The 13,911-nt window shown below is 41.2% G+C and overlaps 1 protein-coding gene across 1 annotated transcript in view; it reads right to left on the reverse strand.

Moving 5' to 3' along the window:
- Positions 1–13,911, reverse strand: part of cntnap5a (contactin associated protein family member 5a) — a 137,106-nt gene that overhangs the window by 101,065 nt on the left and 22,130 nt on the right. The window contains exons 2-3 of the mRNA XM_084907935.1: positions 6,608–6,718; positions 1,240–1,433 (exon numbers count right to left, since the gene is read on the reverse strand). Coding sequence (XP_084764061.1) covers positions 1,240–1,433; positions 6,608–6,718 — 305 coding nt within the window. The remainder of the gene's footprint in view (positions 1–1,239; positions 1,434–6,607; positions 6,719–13,911) is intronic.

Below are 13,911 nucleotides of genomic sequence, written 5' to 3' on the forward strand. Positions count from 1 at the left end.
TCTTGCTGACAGTCTTTGACATAACTGGGCCAAACACAATAAAGAATTAATGGCATGTGCCAACATGGGGCTATTTTCTGAGACTCTGAATCCATGTAGTGGCCGGCATAATATGTTGTGACATTACAGAGGAGATAAAAAGAAAAAACTGCACTGACACCAGAGCCACACCTGAAACGTGTCAGAAGTGAGAGGATGTTAACTGACACTGACCAGCAATGCCCGGAAGAGATGGTCCACAAAACACAAGAAATGAACATAGAATGAAACATGTGACACAAAGCTAACTATAGCTAACTATAGCTATGTTAGTGTTTAAGAACATACCAGTGCTGGAAAAGCAGTACATATGCAGTGGTGCTATGTGATTAACCTTGTGACATCCAACGAGCCAATCGGATTTTCTTTTAGCCACATATGAAATGGACAAAGACATTTCCACATTAGAATGTTTCTGTGACAAGCCTGCAAACAGGTGAACGATCTATAAAACATGTAGGCTGTTAACCTAACTGATGATCCGCTTTAACCTGTGACATATTTAATCTAAACACTAAGGTCATAGTCAGTGATGACCTCGACCTCATAGGGTTCTGTCACTTAGGCTTAAAACCACAGCACAGCTGGGCCTACAGCCCTGTCCGTTTGGTAAAACACCCATTCTCTCCAATTCATCCAGCTCAACCTGCTGAATCAGTAGACTTCATTGCTCTTTATTCTGTCTCTGCTGCTTTCCTGCGATCTCTCTGGCAGAATGCCTGGAAGGCAAACTTCTTCCACTAGCCTAAAACAGAGACAGTGTTCCCTAAGCCAAGAAATGCCTCCAGTGTGTATTTGTTTCAAAACTAAACTTGATATTGCTGCTTGTTTCTTTATGGGTCACATACACAAGTTAATTAGTGACCTTTGGATCCTGGCTAGCTTTTTGCTCAGCTTCCAGTCTGAAAGCTATTTAACTCCAAACTCATTAAGGAAGCATATAGGCATATTTCCCAACCGTTGACCTATCCATCAACATTCCAGAATAGGCCTTACACTTTTTCCCTTCGACTGATCATATTAGTTGTTGGCTAGCTGGTTTCAATTCAACTCAATTAAAATCTCAACAACAGTCATCTGAAGGTGCTTTATGTCGAAAGGTAAAGACCCTACAATAATACAGCTGTACTGTTGTATCAGCTTTAAATCAGTAACAAACTGAAGGTAGGTAGGTGGAGAAAGCGGATAAAAAATACTGACCCCTACGCCATCCTCATGTCTGTACTGTTTCCAAGCCCGGCCTGTGTCACTGTAGAGCAGCAGGTAACTGCTGACCCAGTCCCAGCTGTCATAGCGTCCCTGTGTGGCTACAGCAGTCACCTCCATCTGCTCCCTGAGGTCCACCTGGAGCCAGGGCTCTTGGTCAGTTACCATTGGAGACCAACCTCCTGCACCTGAAGAAGAGCAGAAAATACAGGCAGAGGGTCTGACACATGCACTCTGTCAACAAGTCTTGATGTGTACGTGCGAGGAGTTTATGTGAAAGGCTTCAAGGCTAAGTTCCACTCCAGCAGCCACAGTGAAAGCCCCTGTTTCTGTGGAAAACAACTGATTCATTTTATGCGCTGTATATGCAATGTTCAAAGTTCCAATAAAGAGCCCAGTGCTTTTTATTCACTGGCAGCTTTATTTTACCTGAAAGGCTTAAGTTCAGTGGAACGGAAAAGTGGCATGACTGAGGGGCGAGTTAAAGATAGAGCAGCTTTCTGCATCACATTCAGAATTAAACCAAAATGTAGCCACAGCTCTTCCTTTGCCATTTTCCTGTGATGATGGAACAATGAGGGGCGCCTGCCTGGGACCCACAGATCACCATCACTGCACAGAGAGTGTGGTTATGGCAGGCGGGGTGGTTGATCTGCCCCACAGAGCTGATGAGAGCCCAGATGTAAAACATGTTAGCGTTGTGTTGTTGTGAGTTTCTGTTTGGATTTTTCATATTTTAGTGTTTGTTTCTTTTTACATTTGGTTCCTGTTTTCATGTCTTTCCATCCTATCATTGTTTAGGCTCAGTTGTTATTATACTGTTGTGGTTCTGGCTCCTGTTTAGTTTTTATGAACGTTTCCGTTCTTTCTAGTTTTCTAATCTTTGCAGTTCTGGTGTTGGTTCTCAGTTCTTGGTTTTCAGAACCAATAAGTCAGCTTCAGTCCCTGTTTTGTTATTCGTGGTTTAGTTCCCTCCATTTTTCTTGTATTCTGTGTCCCATCTGACTTCAACCATTAATGTTTCACTGTTGAGTGTCTCCTTGCTCCCATCATGATTGCTGTTTATTTCTCCTTTTATGTAGTTTTATCTGGGTTTAACTTCCTGTCTGGTAATTGTTTTCACTGCTTTCACAACGTGCCTTCGACCTCTTCTGTTTCAGCCCTCTGCCTACATTTGGGTCCGCTGCAGGCTAACAGTGGAGGTTTATGCCCATTTCAGCTGTAGCAAAGATATGTGGTTGTTTTTTAGGGATAATTGTTTTTCTTGGCTGACACTATTCGATGCATGAATTAATATAGCGGCTGCTCAGAAGCACTGAAGGGAGATGCTGGCTGTGTCAGCACTCTGGTCTTAAATTTACATTTTTAACTTGTGCTGAAAAATCATCTTTTATAAACGAAGTTTTTAATAAGAGTTAACAGATTTAATTCAATAATTAACATATTCATTTTTGATTGGCAGTTTTATACTGCTCTGCTAACAAGAGTTCAAATAGGCACCACTACCATCCTGAAAAATGTACGAACGCATCTGTGACGCAGCTTTTTGTAACTTCTCTTGTTCAGAAACATCAGGACTCATTATGGCCTGATGTCCACTTGCTTTAGTTTTTACACAGTGGATGTTTTTGAGGGACAAATTTCTGCAAAAATGCAACACATTCAGTGTGTATAGAGGTTACATTTTGCACACGTTTAGTGTGTAACGGCCTTAATAACTTACGAATTATATTTAATGTTGTATTCCATAAGAATTGACTTGCAAGTAGAAATTCAGACCACTGACGTAAACTGAAATGATGAACATGCACATTAGTCAGGTCTTTACTGAGGTCATAGACGAAGGGAGAATACGGCCTCTTTTTCCATAAACTTCTATACAACTTGGTAGTACAAAAGTAATAAGGCGAAACAGATTACCAGATGGAGAAGCATCATTTATCACTCCAGACAGCATGTCTCCACTTGCTCTACAGTCCAGTGGTGGCGTAGTTATACCACTGCATCCAATACTTTGCTTTGGCCCAGGTGATTAAGGGTTGTGGGTGCAGTTTGCACTCTTCTTGAGCTAATCTGAAGCCCACATCAAGTTTGGAGGTCTGTAGAAATTGGCTCTGCAGAAAGTTGGCAACCTCTGTGCACTATGCTCCTCAGCATTCGCTGCCCCCACTCTGTGATTGCACATGAACGACCACTTCGTGGCTGAGCTGCTGCTGTTCCCAGTCGCTTCCACTTAAAGTTCCATTAATAGTCGACTGTGGAATATTTAGTCGTGAGGAAATTTGACGACTGGAATAGTTGCACAGGTGGCACCTATGGAAATCACCATTGTTTCACAAATGTTTGTAGCAGCAGTCTGCATGCCTAGGTGCTTGATGTTACACACCTGTGGCCATGATTGGAACACCTGAATTCTGTGATTTGGATGTGTGACAAAATACTTTTGGCAATGTAGTGTATATTTTCTTTTTTGCTGTGACCTCTCTCATGACACTCGTCTGCACCAGTTGCCTGACTAACAAACTTCCCAGCTACACAGATTCTGGTTTCCAGTCATATTAGCTTAGCACAGAAAGTAGGGAAATTTGATTTTGGTCTGTTATGTCTTTGTTGTTCTGTTGCTCAACTCTGCTGCTCAGCCAACAAACAAACCTTACAAATTACAATATGGCACCATTTAGGGTAGGGCTGTTCGATATAACGATATATATCGGATGACGATATAAAAACGTTTCATTTTACGCTATCGTTTGTTTCGTGGTGTCGCAAAATAAACTGTTTACGACAATATTTTTTCATGGTTCTGATGTCACTGTAGTTATTATTAATTTCTTAAAGTTCTCTCTTTCTCTTATATTTAATATAACCACACTACGGACGGACAAGCGCCTGTTTTTATGGGTTGTCGTTAGCAACAACGACGGTAAAACCATCTCGTGTCCGCTTGTTTATTTTCCACAAAACCTTTCACAATAAAGCTCAAGATCCTGTTGAGACTTTTCAAAATAAACTGAATCACGTGAAAGAGCAGAGTATTTACGGATGAGAAGTAAAAAAGAGCCGCCAGGTAGGGCTGCTCGATTATGGCAAAAATGATAATCACGAGTATTTTCACTGAAATTGAGATCTCGATTATTTGACGATATTTATTTAACAATATTTATTTAACAATAACAATGTGTTGAATAATGACTTTAAAGATTGTCAAAAAAATAATATAAAATAGTGCAAATACTGATAACAGTGCAAATGTTTGCAATATAAAAAATAAATGAAAAATGTAAACATCTATGTTTAGTGAACTTTGCAGTGTTGCTCTGTGGTGCAGCTACGACACCGTAGCAAAGTTTACACACTGTGTCTACTTGATCCACGTCTGACTCCGCGAACCCATAACGTTTCCACACCACTGAAGTTTTTTTTACCTCTCTTTTCAACAGCAGTCACTCTCCTCTCCAAATAACTTCTGCTTAGCTTTCCGAGCTTCCCTCGGGTCCTCTTAATCAGCGGTCTCCAACCCCCGGGCCTCGGACCGGCACCGGTCCGTGAGTCGTTTGGTACCGGGCCGCGAGAGTTGAGGCTCAGGTGTGAAATGTAGTTTTCAGGGTTTTTATCGGTTTTCAGCGTTATTTTGTTATCGTTTTTATCGTTTACTCGGTTTTCCTGGGTCTTTTCACGTGTGTTATGAATAAATCTTCTTTTTTTCGGTACTAGTTTTATTTTGTTGTATTTATCCGCGACACCTTAAAGGCCGGTCCATGAAAATATTGTCGGGCATAAACCGGTCCGTGGCGCAAAAAAGGTTGGAGACCGCTGCTCTTAATTGTTGTGACGCGTGTTCGAAATGCAGAGAGGTGCGCTCGATTTGCCACACGGAGCAGCGCGAGAGTAAAGCACGAGGGCGGGGCTAATAATCGGCTCAGTCATTTTTAATGATCGTTGAAAGCCCAGATCGTAATCGAGATTAAAATTCGATTAATTGAGCAGCCCTACCGCCAGGTGCTACAAAATAAACCTTAGACTCCAACGTTAGAACAGGCGTTTCCCCGCAGCACGCCGTGTAATAAATACTCACAAAGAAAACGGCGGCCGTTACAACTTATGTCTAAAAATGTATCGTTTCATGCATCGGTTAAAACACTCGACTCCAGCTACACGGCGCGCAGCTGGAAACACTTCACACAAGTCGAGCTGCCCGAGATTCACAGACTTTACAGAAAATGTTACATTTCTGTGATTTATATCGTTATCGGACGATAGAATTCTTATATCGGGATATGAGGTTTTTGTCATATCGCACAGCCCTAATTTAGGGGAAACAAACAGACTTACCAACGCTATATATGGTTTATTGCAAACAAGCAGTGTTACAACAAAGAAATAACTGACCAAACAGAAATGTCTTTACTTTTTGTGATAAGTTTCAGGGCTCGCTGGTTTCAGTGATACTAAGCAGAGCTTTGGGTAGATCTGATGGGACTTTGTCAGTGAGCCAGGGGAGTCTTGTTCTTGGCTACTTTGAGTTTGGCCACAATATTCATTGTCAACTCTATAAATGCATCTATTATTGTTATTGGTGACGTTTGCAGACGGTTCAGTTACACTGCTCTTTTCTTCCAGGGTTGAGTAATTCTGCTAATGGATAAAGTAAATGGACTGCTTCTTCTACAGCGTTTTCCCACTCAAAGCGCTACTACAAGCCTCATTCACCTATTCACACACCAGATCATACCAGCTCTTTTCCCCTATGCTTCAGTACTTTGTATCCACTCTGATCAATGCATTGGGAACCCAAGGATACTCTGACCAGGTGACCTGCTCCACCTCTGACAGCTGTTTCTATTGATGTTAGTTGATGATTACTGATGCTTGGTTAGTGTGTGTGCGTGTACATACATACATACATGCACATATATGATGTTCATGATGAAACATGTGTTAGCATACGTTATGACTGACACGCTGCCAGTTGTAAGGACGTAGAGGCATGCAGGCAAAATGCTGACCACTGAGTGATGTCACAGTGCACACATCTTTTACATACAGTCTGTGGCAAAAAACATCCAGTCAGTGCCTCAAGTTGCCATGGCGACTGTGCCTGTTGAATTTCTCGGCCCACTCATCACTGCTTCCAATAGAGGGGCCATCTCTTCCAAATAGGTAAACAGACCCCTTTATATTGCTGCATGTGATAGATTCAGAAAGTCTTAAGAGCTTATTTGTCTGTGCCTTCCAAAACAACCCATAAACCCACTATAAAAACACTTCAGCTGAGTGTTTTCTGCTCTGTTACCTCTATGGTTATTGTTAACTACAAGCATTTAGAAACGCTGAATAATGCAGGAACATTCACTGTACTCACCATCTCTTCTGTTGAGCTTGGCGTTGTAGGCAGCATAGCTGACGGAGGACTCAGAGGAGCTCTGAAAGGATGAATGGGGCAGCGCCGATACCAGAGGGCCGTTACAATTATCTGAGAATAAAAGACAAAACATCAATTCAGATGCTGCGTCTGCGACATCGTATGTGTACTTTCCAGCTTGCCATGCCTATAGATCAGGCTGTAATAATGGAAAATGGATAACGGCAAAGTTAAACATTTCAGGTTAAAGTGTACCTCCGCCTGTCAATAGAGAAGTTTTAAAGCAAGAATTATAGAGAAAATAACACGGCTGCCTCACTCCTCAGATGCCTCAAACAGTCTATTAACCCCTGCAGTGACCCTCGAAAGCTGCACAGAAAACGGTGGGGCTCCTTTTGTGTTTGTGCGTGCTCTTTTTAATCCCACATTGTGAGATTACATCACATCCGACAGACAGGAGCAGATTAAGAGTCCAGTGATCTAAAGCTGTCAGTTCTGTCTTCATCTGACCCACCCGGCTCACCAGAAGAGCCCCGAGTCGCACAACAACAGCCTCTTTTCCAAGGCTTGCTTTGCTGGAGTGCAGGGCTGCATTAAGACCCGCGGCTGAGGACGTAATGAAAACTGGCACTGGCCTGATTGCAATTATCCCTTCACTCTTTCAATCAGTGTGGCACTCGCTCTTCAGAGTGAGAGGGAGGCCCTTTTGTTTTTGGATGTCATCCTCCTTTGTGCTCAGATGGATTCGAAGCACATCTGGAGCTGCAATTGGCTATCCATCTGGTTGAAAACAGCACAGCAGAAGTGACAGCATGAGCTCGCTCTCTTTTCGGGTGTCCCACTGAATTTCGACTGACCTGATTTGACTTCTCTCAGATCACTTGCCAAGAGATTTTTCTAATCCTGATTTCAAGTGTGACTAAAGTGGTTCACGCTGTTTTGTCCAAGACTTAAATTATGGCTGAGCTGCAGCACATTTGCACATGTTCGTTTGGGAAATAAGAGCAGCGGCTTGGCATCTTAACGCCACCACGAGAACTGGGGTTATTATGCAACCCTATTTGTCTTCATCTATCAAAAGTCTCCCTGATCCTGCTGGATTCCCACTAAATAACTCACCTTTCTTTCCATCTGTATCCATCCTTTCCTCAACAGTAGCTCTGCTCTGAAGGAGCACAGAACTTTAAAAGCCCAGTCAATTGCTCTGCTCCGTCATTCAGTCCTCACATTTACAATGAAACCTTGACAGCTTTGAAGATGTGAGACAAACCAACGATACTTTGATATTCTGACACGTTCTCAAATTGGCAGGTGATGTGAAGTGCTGTGTGAGTGCACAGAAAGTTTCTCCGTGTGCAAATTGTGCATCTCACAGACTCTGCTGTTGTTTACAGGTTTTGGTCTCGAGCCAAATGCCCAGCTGTCAGTCAGGGAGACTTATGGATGGAGGATAATTTGTCTGCAAAGCTGCTCCATGGCTTGGGATAACTGAAAATCCTCTGAAGCTGACTCACAATCTCCATGTAAGGCTCAGACGCTCGAATTTCATAGCCAAATGAACCCTGACTACAAACACATCCAAACAAGTGTGAGCAGAGAAGGAACGCTTAATCTCTCTTGAAATCAAAATTACATCAACTGCCACAAACCGATCGTCATCAGCCGCAAGTGCTACGACAACGTGTTTCTGTGCAGACCAACACAGAGCTGCTAGAGATGAGTAGTGTTGACACTCACAGGCTTAAAGTGCCATTTTCTGTGAACACTTGAAATATTTACACATGTGTAGTGTTTCCAACTGCAGTTCAGGTCAGAGGCTTACATACTGTACACTAACCACAGCCATCAATCATATAGTTATTTTAGATTTAATGTTTTCTTTAAGCCATTCTGTTTCCAGGGTGGAAAACAGCAGAACCGGGTTCTTCTCTAATCCACACAGGGTCACGAGTATACATAAAGGCAAATATATATATACATACGACCCAAAGAAGATTTGGTTTAATGTCCCCAAACAAGAGAAACCCACCAATAAACCCAAACTGACCTTCACACTCATTACCACGATGAACGAGCTTGCATCTCTGACCACAATAATTAAACAGGAATGTGCGTCTGTTGGATTTTTAATTTTTCATCTTCTAAAGACTTTAGAGAAAAATGAAGGGTGCAGGTGACTTTTGGTTATGATGTAAGTTTTGTTTGTTTTTAAAGGACATGGGGGATTTATTCTTAGCTCAGTGCTTTACAATATTCCTACATTTGGTGTACAGAAACAATGCTTTTCATCCCAGACACTCACTAAATGTCTTTAAACGTGGGAATCTGAAAGCTTTCCATCCTGGCTCATTTGCCAACACACCTAGTTGTCAGCGGTAACAACAAATGTCACCTTAAACAATGGGTGCAGCAACAAAAAGCATTGTTTTAGTAAAGAAACCAGGCACTAATTGGTCTTTTTCATTTTGTGAGCAGGTGCTCTCATCCAGCGGCTAACAGGGCGTCTTGCTCCATTACTTGCTGTATTACCAGCTGTCCAAAAATGATGAAAATAACTTTTTGCATACACAATTTTGATGAGCAATAGCAGTAAGTGCTTAGCTCTCTGACAAATGCATTTCATTTACTGTGCATAGATCATAATAAAAGGCTTTTTCCACTTAACCCTCCAAGGTCTAAGTCAGACGTGTCAAACTGGAGGCCCACAGGTCACATTTAGCCCACAATACAGTTACCTCTAACCCACAATATAATTTCATATTTCAATTATTAATGGCTAGGGGGTATATGGCACCCACACCAGTCATACTACAAACCCCATAATGCAGCACAGCAGTCGGTGTCCCTGCAAGCACCAATCACTTCTTTCCCCTGTCCACTTCGACCAGTCAGGGCCAAGCAGATGGATGCAAGTCTGAGTTCACTCAATTAAAGCAAACCCCTAAAAGAAATGACCAAAACATGGTGGGATGCAGACGCTGCTGGTAAACCTGTGTGCTTTGTTTGTGGAGCTAATGTGGTCGTAGTTAAACAATATAACATAAGACGGCACCGTGTGACAAAACATCAGGACAAGTGCACAAAATACACAGCAATAGTTACGGGAGACAGAAGAGTCGTCTGATCCTAAAACACACTGTGAAGTGAAGCTGCAGCGAAAGTTTTACAGGCAGACGAGATATCGAAGTCGGCTCAGCAACGACGTCTCGTGCTCTGACATTTTCAAACGTTTGCCTGAGCTCACGTACACCATCACTGCTGCTGATGGTGTACGTGAGCGCGCCACTGACTTAAAAGCACAGTTGATGGAAAGACTTCATCACACACTCCCTTGCTGTGGATAAGAGCACTGACTGATGCTTCACAGTTGGTCATTTTCATCCACTTTATGTGTTAAACAGGAACTTTTGAGGATTCAATCAATGCATGGAAGGAGCACAGGAAAATAGATCTTTGAAATGTACAAAAGACATGAAACTGCCTTTGGACAAACTTATGTTACTAACAACAGACAGAGTGGGTGTGATGCACGATGAACAAACAAGATGCTGGGAAAAGATGCAGAGAGAGACGTCCAATCACTGCATCATAAACCAGGAAACACTATGCAGTAAACCCCTGAATATTGAACATTTAATGAGCCGGCAAACACTCGGTTAGCTTTCTCAAGGCCACTGGTTTAGATCCCCACTCGCCCTCTGGGTGCCTATCATACTGAGGTGCGATGGCTAAGTCAAAAAATGCTCAATGAATTTTTCAAGCTGCATGAGGAAAGTGAAGGAGAAGCCTCAACAGTGCAAACTGCTCAGTAATCCACCTGCCGTTGATCTGTAAAAAGCACCTGTAAACATCCAGGTGGAGCTGATCGGACTCCAGTGTGGTGGCACGCTAAAGCTAAAGCAGGGCCCTGTGGAGCCCACACACTTCCCCTGCTTCAGCCTCAACATGATACTCCAACTATGCCTCCGAGTCACTTAAATCCTCAGTGTGTTAAGTAGTACATATTTATTTAAGCAGCTTTTCTCAGTGACACCATCAAGCAGAAGGCCTCCCCCCGATGTCTATTTTATTCTTTCCACAGCTCAGGACATCACCACAAACAAAACTGGTTTATTAGTGGAATTACAGCCTTTTTCAAAGTTTGCATTTCTTCATATCTGAAAGTTCTTCATTTCACCCAAAGATATTTTAATAGAAAACCAAATTATTTTGAATTGTATTTAAGTTATAGAGAAGACTTAATAGTCTTTTTCATTCATATCCCTGTTCAAAACATGGTTACTTTGTCTGTACAGTAAATCATGTTTCACCAACAATTTAAAGAGTGTTCTGAGTTTTTGTCCATTTCTATGATTGAGCTTCAGCCTGTGGTCTAAGCCCTTTAACTCTTAAATGTGATTTTTACTACAATAAACATTCATATCATTATTATTATTATACACATCTGGAAACTATTTTCTTTCTTTTTCATTTATATCATTTTATTTTTCTATTTTTCTTCTTTCCATGTCAGACTGCCACAGTATCTACCTGATAATCCCGTCCTGGGCATTTACAACCCCTCGATCCTTCGTTGCCCCTGACTGGCCTACGTGGGGTCGGTGGGAAATTAGGATTCAAACACAAGTATATCAACCAAACAGTCTTAGAAACACTGTGTGTCAAACACAAGCTCATTGTTTATTGAGATTTTGTGGGAAATCACAATACAACGTTATTTCTTTTATTTTGAAGGTACCATTTCCTTTGTTGTTAAATGTATGCATGTACATATATACAAGTGAAAGCAGCTTCACTGGAAATGTGGTGGAACCAATGTTATGTTGTGCTACACCTGAAAAAAAAAAAATTCTTGATGTGAACTTGTAAGTATTTCCTGACCGTCAGAGGCAAAGCTGTGTGCTGAGAGCCGATCGCTGCGTTTAAGGATTATAATTTGAATCACCAAAGAACCAGAGAAATACAACAATTCACTGGTGCTGAGCACGAATGGACATTTGAAGATTTGCAAGCAAAGCTTTAAAAGGAAAAGCAGAGTTTTTATAAAGATTTACACAGCCAGAGATGGAGCACTCGAGACCAGCTTTGTGATTGCCAAACAAAATTGCATAAAACAATAAGCCATCCTCTCAGGGAGAGTTTACCAAAGAGTGTTTGGTGGACTCTGCTCTGCTGACACGCCCTGAGACAACAGAAGCCTTTGAGAATCTTCCCCTTTGCAGACGAACCGTAAAAAGATGGATCGATGGAGCTTCAGCTGAAAAACAAATAATTTGGACTATTTCTCCTCACTCTGGGCGAGAGCTGCGATGCCCACAACATGGCTCAGTTACTTATCATGGTTAACAAAAAGAGTTTGACATCACAGGAGAGATGGCAGCAATGCACTCCATGAAAGGGAGAGGCAACTGCACGCTCAGACAGGCAGGGGACATGACGCACAATGGGAATGTTGATTAAACAGTGACAAAGATTTGCATTTCATATTTTTACTGCCTGTAAAATCTTCTCTTGCCAGTAGCAGTTTAAAAACAGATCAAATTAATATGCAGCAAAACTGATTCAACTTATTGGTGCGAACCACCACGACGGACCCAGTTTCTCATGTGGCCCCGTGGGGAAATGACTTGCCCACGCCTGCTACGATCCACACGCTTCGAACCAGAAATCCCAAACCCTAAACAGGGAGTTCATTTCATGGTTGTAGTATAAAGAAAAAAAACAGGAGCACAGCTCCATACAGGGATGAATGATGCTGGCTGCTGTAACTAGTGACCACAAGCAGATAAGTAGAACAATTTATCAGCTGTTTCTACTTTTTTTCTTGAGACCTATACTACTGTATATCATTGTACATGTGCGTGGTGACAATAAAAGCATTCTATTCTATTCTATTCTGTTTTATTCTATTCTGTTCTATTCTGTTCTGTTCTATTCTATTCTATTCTGTTCTGTTCTATTCTATTCTGTTCTGTTCTGTTCTATTCTGTTCTATTCTATTCTGTTCTGTTCTATTCTGTTCTATTCTATTCTGTTCTGTTCTGTTCTATTCTATTCTGTTCTATTCTATTCTATTCTGTTCTGTTCTATTCTGTTCTGTTCAATTCTATTCTGTTCTATTCAATTCTATTCTGTTCTATTCTATTCTATTCTGTTCTATTCTGTTCTGTTCAATTCTATTCTGTTCTATTCGATTCTGTTCTATTCTATTCGATTCTATTCTGTTCTATTCGATTCTATTCTGTTCTATTCTAGTCTGTTCTATTCTGTTCAAATCTATTCTATTCTATTCTGTTCGAATGTATTCTATTCTGTTCTGTTCTATTCTATTCTGTTCTATTCTGTTCTGTTCTATTCTATTCTGTTCTGTTCTGTTCTGTTCTGTTCTATTCTGTTCTATTCTATTCTGTTCTGTTCTATTCTGTTCTATTCTATTCTGTTCTGTTCTATTCTATTCTGTTCTATTCTATTCTATTCTGTTCTGTTCTATTCTGTTCTGTTCAATTCTATTCTGTTCTATTCGATTCTATTCTGTTCTATTCTGTTCTATTCTATTCTATTCTATTCTGTTCTATTCTGTTCTGTTCAATTCTATTCTATTCTATTCTGTTCTATTCTGTTCTATTCTATTCGATTCTATTCTGTTCTATTCGATTCTATTCTGTTCTATTCTAGTCTGTTCTATTCTGTTCAAATCTATTCTATTCTATTCTGTTCTAATGTATTCTATTCTGTTCTGTTCTATTCTATTCTGTTCTATTCTGTTCTCGTGACTCAGTCTGTTTCAGTATTGCTGCTCTCAGAACTCATTGTTTTTAGAGTGCAGAGCTGTGTGCATGCACATTTGAGTATTTTACATAAGTTAAATCATAATGATAACATCAATAATAATAATACTGAATCATGACGATACATATTTAGTGCATTAATGGAGAAACACGTTCAACGTCACCTTAACTGGAAAGCTAAGCTAATGAATCACCTCCATAATCTCATCATCCTGTTTAGGGCACGGGTTCAAACAGCCGAGTTTCTGCCTCATTCACAAAGAAGTGACCACAGTAGGATCCACACTCAGAACGTGAGCCTGTGAGGAAGGCCTGCCTCATTCTGGTCTCAAACTGTAAATGAAATCGTTATTTAAAGACTGCATTTTGTAATGATTCAGGTGTGTATTTGTTCACCGATCAGCACACACTGATGAGAAGAGGGCTACTGCAACCAGCCACACATGCATAAAGACCAACAATATGGGATTGATGGAATGCTACGAGGCCTGCCAACCCAATCAGAGGGGTCGTATG

The sequence above is a fragment of the Perissodus microlepis genome, chromosome 16 (genome assembly GCF_051167445.1).
Source record: "Perissodus microlepis isolate ML-2025 ecotype Zambia chromosome 16, ASM5116744v1, whole genome shotgun sequence".
NCBI lineage: Eukaryota > Metazoa > Chordata > Actinopteri > Cichliformes > Cichlidae > Perissodus > Perissodus microlepis.